Genomic DNA, 12464 nt, shown 5'->3' on the forward strand with positions numbered 1-12464 from the left:
TGGCGCGGGACGCTGCCGGGCCAGCAGCCGGGGCGGCGGCAGCGTCGGCAGCAGCAGCGGCAGCTACATCTGCACAGGGCGCTATGCAAGGTGTGATGGTTGGGGGAGGAGTCCCTCAGGGCTTCATTATCTGTGACCAGAGTGGTAGAGTTATCCAACAAGAGGGCCAGAGTGTTCAGTTTTGGCAGGACGGACAAATGGTTCAAGCTGTGGTGACAGCTCGACCTATCCAAAGTTCTGCGTCTGAAATGTCTTTGAGAAGTAGCGACAAACAGGCCGATTCGAAGATAATGAAAAAACAGAATTCCATGCCTCGGTTGAGAGATGGTTCAGAGGAAGACTCTGTGAGGAAAATCACCGACAGCTGTGTCCAAACGGATGATGAAGACGGAGACGACAGATACATGAACAGACGCAGGAGAACCAGACGTATCGCAGACTGCAGTGTGCAGACAGATGAAGAGGACCAGGGAGAATGGGAACAACAACCGGTGAGACGCAGACGATCACGGGTATCGAAGCACTCCGAATCAAGTGAGACTAAATCAGAAGGCCTGTCTAAAGTGGGCTCTTCAAGTATAGCGATTCAGACCACGAACGATTCATCATGTCAGACAGAGCCTGAACAATTAGGTAGGGTTTCACCTGCAATTCACATAACAAGCGCAGAGACCTCAAAAGTCGACCTGTTGCATTATATAGCTGCTCCTGAAAGGACCCAGAAAGGAGAAAGTCTGGCCTGCCAGACGGAACCAGAGTCTCATTCTCACGGTGTGGTGACCCCTCAGCTGAATGTCCCCACAACCATCAGTCCATACTCCACAAGCCTACATATGGTGGGTGGAAACACATCAGATCCAACCTCTCCTAGGCTCCAAGGGGTGGCTAAGTTTGAGAGAAGGAAGCCAGACCCCTTAGACATTGGCTATCAACACCAACAAAATGAAAGTTCCCGCCATCCTCCCAAATCTCCTCAGGTACTATACTCCCCTGTGTCACCATTGTCGCCTCATCGAATGCTCGAGACAACGTTTGCCTCACAGGAGAAACTCAATAAGGCCCATGTCACACCACAACAGAAGGCCTTCACAGCTGAGTCCCCCCAACGCCACCAGTCTTTACCAAGGCCAATAAAAAGTGTGCAGCGTTCCATGTCAGACCCTAAACCTCTCAGCCCGACGTCAGAGGAACCCATCAAGAACAGGTTCTCACCGTATCACCAGCAGGCTCTGCCAAACAGCCAGGTATGAATATGAACCTTCTAGTATCATTAAAATGACATTTCCGTGAATAAAAAAATAGGAATAACAGACCGAGAAAGAAAGTTTTAAAATTAAAGTCAAAGAAAATTTAGTGCACAGAGATTAAAACCTTTAACATTTGATTTTTTTTTAAATTTTAGGATAAAGACTGATAAAATATCATCCCATTTTTTTAAAAAAAATTTAGGATAAAGACTGATAAAATATCATATAATATTCTTATGTTCACATTCATTTGGTTTTCTGTCCAAAACAGTTGCAGTTTCTCTAAAGAATTAGTCACAAAGACAGAGAGCAGCTGGTCTTGCCAGACTTTTTTTTTTTCTCCTTCTGCCTGGTCGCCAAGTTTCTATCACCACATTATTCTCACACTTTTCTCACTTCACTTTTCTTTTCTTTTTTTTCTTCTTATCTGGCATCCCTTTATGAATTACCCAAGGGTGGCACTGAATTTTTAAATTTGAGCAGAGGATCAATAAACATATGTTACTCTGGACTCAAATGTATTCTGACACAATTATACAAATCATGTTACAGCATAGCATATTTTAGGACAATTGAAATTACTGCAATCATTTTCACCAAGATATTACCCTAAGTAGAATTTTTAATAAAACCATTTAACAATTAATCTCTGTAAAAAATATTTTCTTAAAACTGATTGTTGGACCATTGGCTTTGCAGAAGAATATAATAAAAATAGTAAAATCCCTACATCATAATAGAACTATTAACGCGTTAGTGTTGTTGGGGAATGACTACAATTTGCATATATTAAGAGAGAACCCAGCACACTGTAATGAGTCATTTACATAAGCATGTTCTGTTTATAGCTCTGTGTTCGCTGATGTATATCTGCTTCACCTAACAGATGGCCTCCCTGCAGCACCAGAACTCCCTCATGAGGAAAGTAAAGAGGACTCTCCCGAGCCCCCCTCCAGAGGAATCTCCCCACCCCATTGTCACTCCAGCACAAATATACAGCACTCCGGGCATATCCCAGAGGGTTCTAACCAAACCCTCCCCGGGGGTCACCAAAGCCGGTCTGCTGAATGAACTGAAAGCTGTGGAGCAAGAGTCGTCAAAACTCCGCAAGCAGCAAGCCGAACTAGAGGAAGAAGAGAAAGAGATCGACGCCAAGCTGCGTTACCTAGAGCTAGGCATCACCCAGCGTAAGGAGACCATGGTGAAAGAGCGGGAGAGGAGAGAGCTGGCCTACATCAGATGTATGGGTGATGCTCGGGACTACATGTCGGACAGTGAGCTAAATAGGATGGGTGCTGCAACAGGGAACTATGACATTAATGGTCTTTTGACCAGACCCAGTACTGCACCACTAAGTCAGTTCTCCAGTGACCTTAACGTCGCTGCTCATTATCCCTCAACCTCGTCCTATATGGCTTATTCTTATGCTCAAAGTCAACCGTCGACACAGCAGCCGACCTCTGCCTACCAACAGATAGGCTTCCAGCCTCCTCCATACCCTTTATCATCAGCTCCCCAGCCAGGAACCTTCCAGCCGCATCCTCCTCCAGGGCCAACTTACCAGAACCAGGGAACATATTCATCCCGCATGTATGCTCAGCCCTCTTACCAGACTGACCTTGGCATGCAACAGCAACATAGTCACCAAGGATTCCATCAGCCCACTCAGCCATTACCTGGCCAGAGTCTTCCCTATCCGAACCACACCTCTTACCAACCCGGCCTTCCCTACCAGCCCCAGGCAGACATCCTCACGGTTCATCAAAGACCGAGGCAAACATCTCTAGCTGACCTTGAGCAGAAACTTCCAACCAACTATGAAGTTGTCAACAACCCATCTGTGTCAGTCGCAACATCAGTGCCGGATCCCAGCTTCGGCCATGCGGTCTACAACAATGCTTATGGACAATACCGCCCCCCAGAGGCTGGCATAGCTCACTCTGCAGACAGCCCCACCTCCGCTTATGGTTCTGATGGGATGTACACCTCCAACCTGGAGCAGAACATTCCTAGGAACTACGTTATGATTGATGACATTAGTGAATTAACAAAAGACAACAATAACCAACCTGCTGATGCCCTGAGTCATCCTGCAGGAGTGAGATATCGTACGGAGAACGGACCTGCTCGTGGAAACTCCTACGGTAGGCCTGAAGATGAGTCTGTGGATGCTTACGGCCGACATACGAGCTCAGCTGCTTACCAAAGCACAGGGGAGAGTTATAATAACACCACAGTGAGTGGAGGCTCTTCCTACTACCACGACGATTATAAACACTCCTCACGGAGCTCCTCCAGTAGTCACAAACACACCACCAAGAACCTTGCCCCCGCTGTAGTCTCATCTAAACGCAGTAAACACAGAAAGCAGGGAATGGAGCAAAAAATATCCAAATTTTCTCCCATTGAGGAAGCACGAGATGTGGAGTCCGACCTCGCCTCTTATACAATAACCACATCAACGGGGGACAGTTGTACGGTCGTGTCCCGATCCAGGAAGCATCAGGATGACGCCTATGGGATGAAGAAAAACACATATGACCAGCAGAAATATTACGGCACCAGTCATGAGGCTCTAGAGGAAGAGGACCGCATGTATAGTTCCGGAAGGTCAAGGTCTACTGGATACGGTATGGACAAGATTTCCTCCAGAGACGCCACAGGCCACAGGAGTAAATCTTATGAAAGGGACGCAATGGAACGATCTCAGAGAAGCAGTCGTAGTGGAAGGCCTCCTATGCGCAACCAGAATTCCGAAGAGGAAAGCCCACTTAGTCCTGTCGGAAAACCTGTTGGTATGGGAAGAACCTCTGGTGCAACAGACTCAAATGACGTAAGGAATCAGTACGGCTCCAGCCACTCACTCCCAGATGTGCAGGACCATTACAAGAAGGACTTGCCCAGAAGTCATGTCTATAAACCAGATGACCCTTACCTGGTAGATGACATGCAGTGTGCTGTTTCTGACAGTGAAGGTAACTGGTGCTGAATATTCTTTTTTCAGTTAGGCATGTTACTCCCATCTTTATGATACACTTAAAAGATACTGCATGTCAAGCATGAAGCTTCGGCGAACACAGGTGATTCATTTTTCTTTCAATTTTTATGTCATTTTATTTGATCAGCCGGTCGTGTCATTTTTCAGTTTTCTTTCATATTTTTTCCAGTGTGATGTCTTTTTTTTTAATGTTGTTAATGGAGTCCTCAAATACATGCATGGCCCTGGGATGTGGAGCATGTTGTCTCAGTTATGTTGCATGGCTTCCATCTGCAAACCTGTGCTCCCAAAATGTAAAAGTTTTGTCTGATAATGTCTTTTTGGTTTCAAAACAAAAGCCTATCACCTGGGCCAAGAAGAGACTGACTGGTTTGAAAAGCCACGAGAAGCCTGTGCTGACCGCTCACGCCACCATGGAAGTGGAGGTCACTCTACCTCAGGTAGACGGAGTAAGCACACCTATCATGACTATGACGAACCTCCGGAGGAGTCAGGTCACCCTGACGATTACGGTCAACACCGTCACTCTTCCTCCACATCATCACGAGAACACCGTCACCACGGCGGCAGTTCTGGAAGACACAGTTCATCTCGTCACTCCTCGGAGGATCCGAGGTCCTCAAGAGCCTCCAGGGTCCACTCCAAGGACCCGTCCGGTCGCTCTGATGGGAGAACCGCTTCAGCAGCACAAAGAAGGAGTGCTCCGGACTCTCGATCTGCCCAAGACAGTCCTCGAAACTCAGGAGATTTCTCTCGTGAGACCCCCTCTGGACATCACCACGGCACTAGGGAACGGAGCCAGAGACCCCAAGGAGATCGGACAACTTCTAAGAGGCATGACCCTTCTGCAGCAGGACATAAACCACAGCAACAACAACAGCAACCACAACAGCAGCAGCAGCAGGGCCCTCAGGGTCATGTTGGTCAGCAAAGGTCAGGGGGTCAGAGCCAATCTGGTAGACATCCAGGCTCTGAACCACTGAACGGCACACAGCAGGCCCAACAGCATAGTGCACAACAACAGCAGCAGCAGCAGCAACAACAACAACAACAGCCACAGCAGCAGCAGCAACAACCAGGGCAACATGGACAGACCCTCCAGGGTAACCAGCCCCCCGCAGCCACTGCAGGAACTGGAGCTGCACAACAACAGACCAAACCTGGACAAACCCAACCACAAGGACGCCAACCTGGGATTGGATCTGCTGCAGGGCAGGCTGCTACCACAGGGGTCAGTAGACTTCAACTTAGCTTTTACTTATCGGTCGGCTGATATTATCGGACATCCCTATATTTATTATCGTTCTTGTTTGTAAAAACGTTCCCTCAGGTAAAGATGGACGCTACACCTGCACCAGCTGCAGTTAAACCCCCAGCAGGAGTACCAACAGCCCCCCCGCCCACCAAAATAGCCACACCTCCTCTGACTGGCATTGGTAAAGTTTCACTTCCATCAATTTTCTTTTTTCTTCGACTACACAATGACAGCTCCACAGTGATGATCATGTATTTGAAGGCTGCCTCGATCTATTTGCAGGATCCAAGGCCGCTCCCGTCGGCATTGGCAGTAAATCCACAGGTATTGGCAGCGCGGCGGCAGCAGGAGCGGGGCAAGCTGCTCCTGAAGGGGACAATGTCCTGACCAAAATACTGCAGGGAGGGGCAGCAGAGCAGGCAGGAAAACTTGGAGATGGTAAGAGTAATATTTAAATGTTCAGGATAAGACTTCGTTTTCTGATCCTTTTGATGTTCCGTGTTTTTAACTGTACCTCTGATCTTCCTTTTCACAGCTCTGTCTGGCCTCGGGAAGAAGTTCACTTCGTTTTGGTGAAAAGATCGGAGGGGGCGAAGGGAAGGGAAGGGAGGGGGGTGAGTGACTTTAAGCTTAAAATAACATTTACTTTCACTTCATCTTCGCCTTTTAAACTTTGACTTTAAAAAAACTGCTCAGGCTGGGAATACAGGCTGCAGCCGAGACTGAAGACTGGTCCAGGACTGGTCCAGGACTGGTCCAGGACTGGTCCAGGACTGGTCCAGGAGCAGATACCATAAGCAGCTCAGCCCCTGTTTTTGAGTCAGGATCTAAAATCCTCCAGAATGATCTTAGACTCAGTCCTACAGTTGACAGAACAGAATTGGGTCATATTTCTAATCTCTGTAAGGTGCTGAGCAGTACAGAGCCTTAAGAATTGAGCCCTACCACCCCCCCACTCCCCAAGAAAGGAAAATGGAGCTAAAGGCCTGACTGTGATTACCGTGGAACTCCTCTCTGACCTTCATATCTACAGGAGTTGGGAATCGTTTTAACAGTGAAACCATACATATTTATTATGAATAGTTTTTTTTTGTGTGTTCTTTTTTATTTTAGGTAAAATAAGATGGATTGGTAGCTTTGTAATTGAAAATCCTATGGACTGCAATATTACGGAAGCCGAGTCCTGAATGCATCAGTGAGTATCTCATTAACTTGTCTTTGTTTTATGTCGACTGTTTGTTTGTTTTTTTTAATTAAAGTCTCACTGTTGTGACACGTTCAGTGGTAATACGGTGAAAACAGGAGGTTATTAACGTAGATCAGACAGTAAGGAGGTGAAATAATGCCCCCTAGAGGTTCTGATGTTCTCTCCTCTCTTCTACTAAATCACTGAACAGAGCTGGAATCAAAGAAAACCCTCGTCAGCACTGAATTCCCCGGACGTGAATTAAAGGAACGGCACTGCTCCGTCAGCACTGGGCGTGGTGCCTTCACTGACCCTCCGTCCCAGGATAATGCTCGTGGACAGGACTGACACCTCACTTGTAAGTAATTAAAAATCTACATGAAGTAGAAGAGGGAACTGGGTACACACTAGAACCCACCGTGGTACTGTCTGAGGTACAGAGGACGACAGATGTTGTGGACCAAAAGGTTCCATGGATTGAGAACCCTCCAGAAGATTTAAAGAAGTATATATTTGTGATAATAACGAAGCTAAATTCTCTCTCACACCCAGCAGGTTTTTGTTCAGTGACAGTGACCGGCCTGCGGTCCAGATCTGTCTGCTGCGAAACACAAGACAAAAAGACAAAAAACTGCAGTTCCAGCTGCTGATTTTTATGTTTTTGTTATTAGTGAATCTATCAATTATTAACTTAAAAAAAAGCAAAAATCAAGTATAAAGTATACATGTAAATATTAAATATTAAATACAGTACATGAAAACAACAAGAACTCTTTCATTAATGTGTAAATAAGTAACGTCATGTTTTCTGACTTGTAATAGAACCAGTGATTACTGGCAGTTAAATTAATGTAACAGTTAATTAAACTGAATCCATTCACGGTTTCAGACAATGAAACAGTGTGAGTTTGTGAACAGTGACGTTGGAGTCAGATCTTTGTCTGCGTGACACGAGGTCTGAACAGCAACTGTCCTCGTCGTCGTCGTTGTCGTTTTTGCTGATTATGTGTTGTTTGTTTGTTTGCTTCAGCATTTTTTATTTTTTATTGCTTCACTGTTTCACAACCAAGTCACAGCCCACATGAATTTGATACTTTAGGTCAAAGACGTAGGTCAGAGGTCAAAGACCTACAGTATCAAATTCACAAATAAAAAGGTCAGCACTTGTACTTCCCCTTTTGACCTTACACTGTGACACAGTAATCTGTGTCAAGCACACAAGGGTTATAATTAGCCCTAGCATGCTAACAGTGGCTGAGCTGTTTACTGTCACACACACACACACACACACACACTGACACACTGTGTGTCTTTGTAGCGGTGTAGTGTGTGTGTGTGTGTAGTTAAACCTGACTCACTGCTACTTTAAGCGGTGACTCATTAGCTCATCCACGAGGATTACTGCCCGGGGGGGGGGGGGCAGGAAGAAAAGTATAGCACTGATAATTGTTGTAAAAAAATGTTTATATTTATATGAAATTAAAGTGATACATTTTTAATTAATGTTTTAATTTTGCCGTGTTTTTGTTCCGGTAAACTTATTGGTTTGAATTTTAATCATGTTTCGTACGTCTGCGTCTTCACTCTCCATTTTACAGGAGCAGAACAGCAGTCAATAATGAGGATGCAGTGAAGCAGAGAGGAGCGGGGGAGGAGCGGGGGAGTAAACCCTGCCTCCCCCTCCTCCTCTCTGAGAGAAAGTCTCCTGGGACGTGTTTGTCAGTGAAGGCACCGCGGAAATAAGTCACCTGCAAAACAGGCAGGAAATTCAGCAAATTTCACAGCGTAGGAAGCTACACAGCGCCCTCTACCAGGATTTCAGAGGAACAAACCCGACGTCTAAGGACGACTGACGAGGATTCCTGATTCTACACTGATGCATTCCAAGACTTCCAAGAAACCCATCGGTATTTTCTTGTAACAAAGACACCAACCCGGAACCAAAACGACATTTTTGCTAAAGCTACGACCGTGACGACAAATTCTACGACTCCACCACTACTCCTGAATGCTCGTTTCCTGTTTTCTACAGTACATTCCAATATCGGGAATTTTCCCCTCTTCTCTGAATGTGTTTTTTCTTTCTCCTCTTTTTGACGTGGACAGAATGCTCCGTGTAAATATGGACAAACGATCGCACGCACAGATATTTGAAGAAAAAAAAAAGATTTAAAAAAAGTCAATGTTTTTTGTTTTTGTTTTTTTTCTCCACCATTTATGAGATGCCACTAATCATTAGCGAAGGATGTCAAGGGAAGAGAATTATTACCAGCGTGCCCACAGGTGTGAGCGTCACACGGACGAGGAGACCAAGCGAAGGCGTGGTCGCGGCGCTTTAACGGCCGTGAATCGTAAAGCCATGGTTTCAGTCAGACCTGGAAACGTCTGGGACTCTTTTTTTTTATATAGTTTGTGACCTTTTTTTTTGCCTCATATTTTGCCTGACACTCGTTGAATGGAAGAGCCTTACGAAGTCTGCGTTTTTACCTCATACGTACGTAGTTTTTTTCGCGTTTCTTTTTACACGACTGTAAATGATATGTACATAAAACCAAGCAGAGAATCTACTGATGTAAATTTGTCCTCGTGTATTTAACAGGTCTTTGTTGATTTGTTTTGTTCTGTTTTTGTAAATCTATATATTTTTCTTTTTTTTGTTTCTGAATTCCTTTTCTTGCATCGGATCATTTGCTCGTTGATTTTTTTTTTTTTTAAAGCAATAGCATGCAGAAAATGGTATATAGCACAATGTTATGAATCTTGTTTTCAGTTCCTGAAGGAAAATATCACTTATGTCGATAAAAACTCGTAACATGAATCTGTCAGAGGGTTTACAGACGCAGTACCGTGTCGGGGCGTACGACACACACACACACTCTCTCTCTCTCTCTCACATAAACGCGACACACACTCGGCTCCTGGTCACTCTCCAGAGCCGAGGTTGAGTTCGTCACTGAATGGACCCGTGAACCATCTGTTGATCACATGGTCACCGATACACCAAGATGATCACAATAACAAGCTGGTCCCACTGCCTCTATTTGTGCAAAGAAGCATTACATACACACACACACACACACATATATTAGGTATATTTGCCATTGAATAACACTGAATTTAATGCCTGTTTTTTTATTTTTATTTTTAATAGAATTATTGGTTTAAACAAACCCACGGTGGTTCAGGCAGCGTTGCACTTGTAACGTTATTTTGAGCACACACGTAGAGTTTGTTCCCTGTTTGACTGCGTTCACAGTTATGAGTGCGGCTTTGAGTCTTGTACGTATTATGGTATGTACTCTTATCTATTCATAACTGCAGTACTCTTAAGTACTTAAGTACTTTTTACCTGGCTAACTACTAAAACCAGAAACCAGAACCATTAATTCAACTCTACTACGACTAGTCCTTACAGCATAACATAGACAAGAACACACACACACACACACACACACACACACACACACACCAGAGAATGAAAGCAATTATCAGTTCCAACGTTCTATGCAATGACTCATCTCAAACCCGGACGTAATTCAATCTCAATCAGCTCATTTAACTCATTCAAATCACAAGAAGAAGAAGAAAAAAAAAAAACGACTAAATTATTAACTCTACCAGTGAAAAAAAAATCCTGACTTTTTTTTTTGTCTGTTTGTTTGTTTGTTTTTTTGTTAAGCAACTTGTCTGTATGAATTGATGAATATTGAATATTGACTATAATTGTTTTTATTTTCGTGGCATGTATTTACTCACACCCACCACACGTGGGCCTCGTTGCCAAAGGGTAAACTGTGTGGACTGTTGGTTTTGAATGTCCGTCGTCATCATCACGTTGCTTTGAAGCATGGGTTTTGCTTGGCTTGGTCTGGCTGTTCGTGCGCCCTCACGCCGGGCTCCTCAGTGTGACGCTTCAGTGACGCTCCGCTCCGTGTGGCTGTAAACCTCGTGATACGGACGGTCAGAACTTCCCATTAATTAATGTGTCAATGTACATAGTGGGTGTCAGTATAACCTGTGGGGTCGATGGAATGCTTCTGTCAGATATTTCATTGTTGACGACATCACTCAGCAGCCAAACCATTCAAACGGTGCATGATTAGATCTTATATTCATGGAATTTGTGCCTGAATTTAAAAAAAATAAAGAAAAAATAGGGATGTCCGATATTAACATTTTGCCGATATCCGATATGCCAATATTGTCCAAACACTTAGTGATTTCTGATTCCGTTATCAACCGATACTGATATAGCGGGGCAGTGGTGCCCTGGTGGTAAAGGAAGTGAAGTGCAGCCTGCTCACTAAGGTGATGGGTTAAAGCAGTGTTTCTCAATTATTTTCTGCCATGCTCCCCCTAGGGGACAGAGGTTTTTTCACCCCCCGAACTTAAATACTATTAAGGGCCTGGTAATATTTATTAATTTTTTTGGTATAAACCACTGTATGTCTATATAGCTACTGATTTTTAAAATAAATTAAAATTACCTGCAATGCTGCCATCTAGTGATTTTCACTTTAATGACAGCCGTTTTTCCTCAAAAAATTATTTTTCAAGTTTTTTTTTTAAGTCACACATCATTTGGCCAAACCCAGGCATCGCGTTATCGGCTTTTCATTATTAAATAAAAAACTGCTAACAATTCTTACAGATATTACATAATTTTGCTAATGTCGGTCGGCCGATATTATCGGACATCCCTTAAAAAAAAAAAGAAGAATAAGGCATGATTATGAATCTAACAAGGTTTCGAACCTTGACTTTCAAGGGCCAACAAAGGGAACATCGATGGGTGAAATATTTAGCCGTCGTTCATAAATCAGGATACGTCGATACAGAAAGCACAAATGCCTGACTGGTTTGAAAAGCGGAGGTTGTGGAAGGCGGTGCGACGGAGCCCGCGGCTAAACGGTCTGTTAGCACGACAGGTGATACGACGTCAATAAGACGAGCATTTGATGGAACAGCCTCTGGGGGGCAGACAGACACACACACTCTTACTGTAAATACAAACTCATTCTTCTGTACAGGTTTTCAGTTCGGAGTACGGCCCCATGTGCACCCCCGCCCGCCGTATTTGCTGCCAAGTTTTGTGTAAAGAAAAAAAAAAGACGACATTTATTACCACATGATGGGGATGATGAGAAATCTAATGATGATGATTAATATGGTTATAATTACTGCATAAACATAGTGTATGTGGCTGACTCATTTTGACTGTTTGCAACAGTGGATTTAAATGTGTATCCAGAAGCATCCAGTCCGTGTAGAGCTGTAGTGTATCGTAAAAATCGACAAAAAAAAAAAAAAAGAAAGAAAGAAATCAACCTGGAAGGCGGTGCATGAACTTAGTCGGACCACCAGGAGGTCCTGGATTTGATGGCTTGGATTTTCGAGGCGATTTTCAATGTGGATAAAAAAAGATGAAGAAATTAAAAATTGGGGAAAATGTCATTCACTGTTGTAAGTTCAAAGGACAGACGCGTCAGTCATGTATCCATGGTGAAACCTGCTGTTCTATTCAGTGTATCTCTGTAAACAGATAAGAGTAACATTTCTGGTGCATCATGTCGAGTAATGTGATTGAAAAAAAAAAAAAAATGAACCCTGCAATTTCCAGAGAAAAGAATAAAAAAGAAAATGAACACAATGTGATTATTATTTAACGTGTGTGTGTGTGTGTGTGTGTGTGTGTGTGTAGTAAAACTGCACAGTCACTTTACTGCAGACGAGAGAAAAAATGAGATTCAGTTCGGATGAAGATTTAAACCAGTGTGG

The 12464-nt window shown here is 44.0% G+C and overlaps 1 protein-coding gene and 1 long non-coding RNA gene across 3 annotated transcripts in view; one reads left to right on the forward strand and one right to left on the reverse strand.

The window, feature by feature from the left end:
- The window catches only part of bsnb (bassoon (presynaptic cytomatrix protein) b), a 54858-nt gene extending 44585 nt beyond the window's left edge, over positions 1–10273 (forward strand). For both annotated transcript variants that reach the window (XM_017036466.2, XM_025060362.1), the window contains exons 6-14: positions 32–1244; positions 2134–4222; positions 4584–5476; positions 5576–5681; positions 5783–5938; positions 6036–6114; positions 6614–6695; positions 6898–7044; positions 8285–10273. In XM_017036466.2, the coding sequence (XP_016891955.1) occupies positions 32–1244; positions 2134–4222; positions 4584–5476; positions 5576–5681; positions 5783–5938; positions 6036–6076 (4498 nt within the window). In that variant the 3' untranslated portion in view covers positions 6077–6114; positions 6614–6695; positions 6898–7044; positions 8285–10273. The remainder of the gene's footprint in view (positions 1–31; positions 1245–2133; positions 4223–4583; positions 5477–5575; positions 5682–5782; positions 5939–6035; positions 6115–6613; positions 6696–6897; positions 7045–8284) is intronic.
- Positions 1–12464, reverse strand: part of LOC103385805 (uncharacterized) — a 60030-nt gene that overhangs the window by 11512 nt on the left and 36054 nt on the right. The window lies entirely within an intron of this gene.

The sequence above is a fragment of the Cynoglossus semilaevis genome, chromosome 11 (assembly GCF_000523025.1).
Source record: "Cynoglossus semilaevis isolate Cse_v1.0 chromosome 11, Cse_v1.0, whole genome shotgun sequence".
Classification (NCBI taxonomy): domain Eukaryota; kingdom Metazoa; phylum Chordata; class Actinopteri; order Pleuronectiformes; family Cynoglossidae; genus Cynoglossus; species Cynoglossus semilaevis.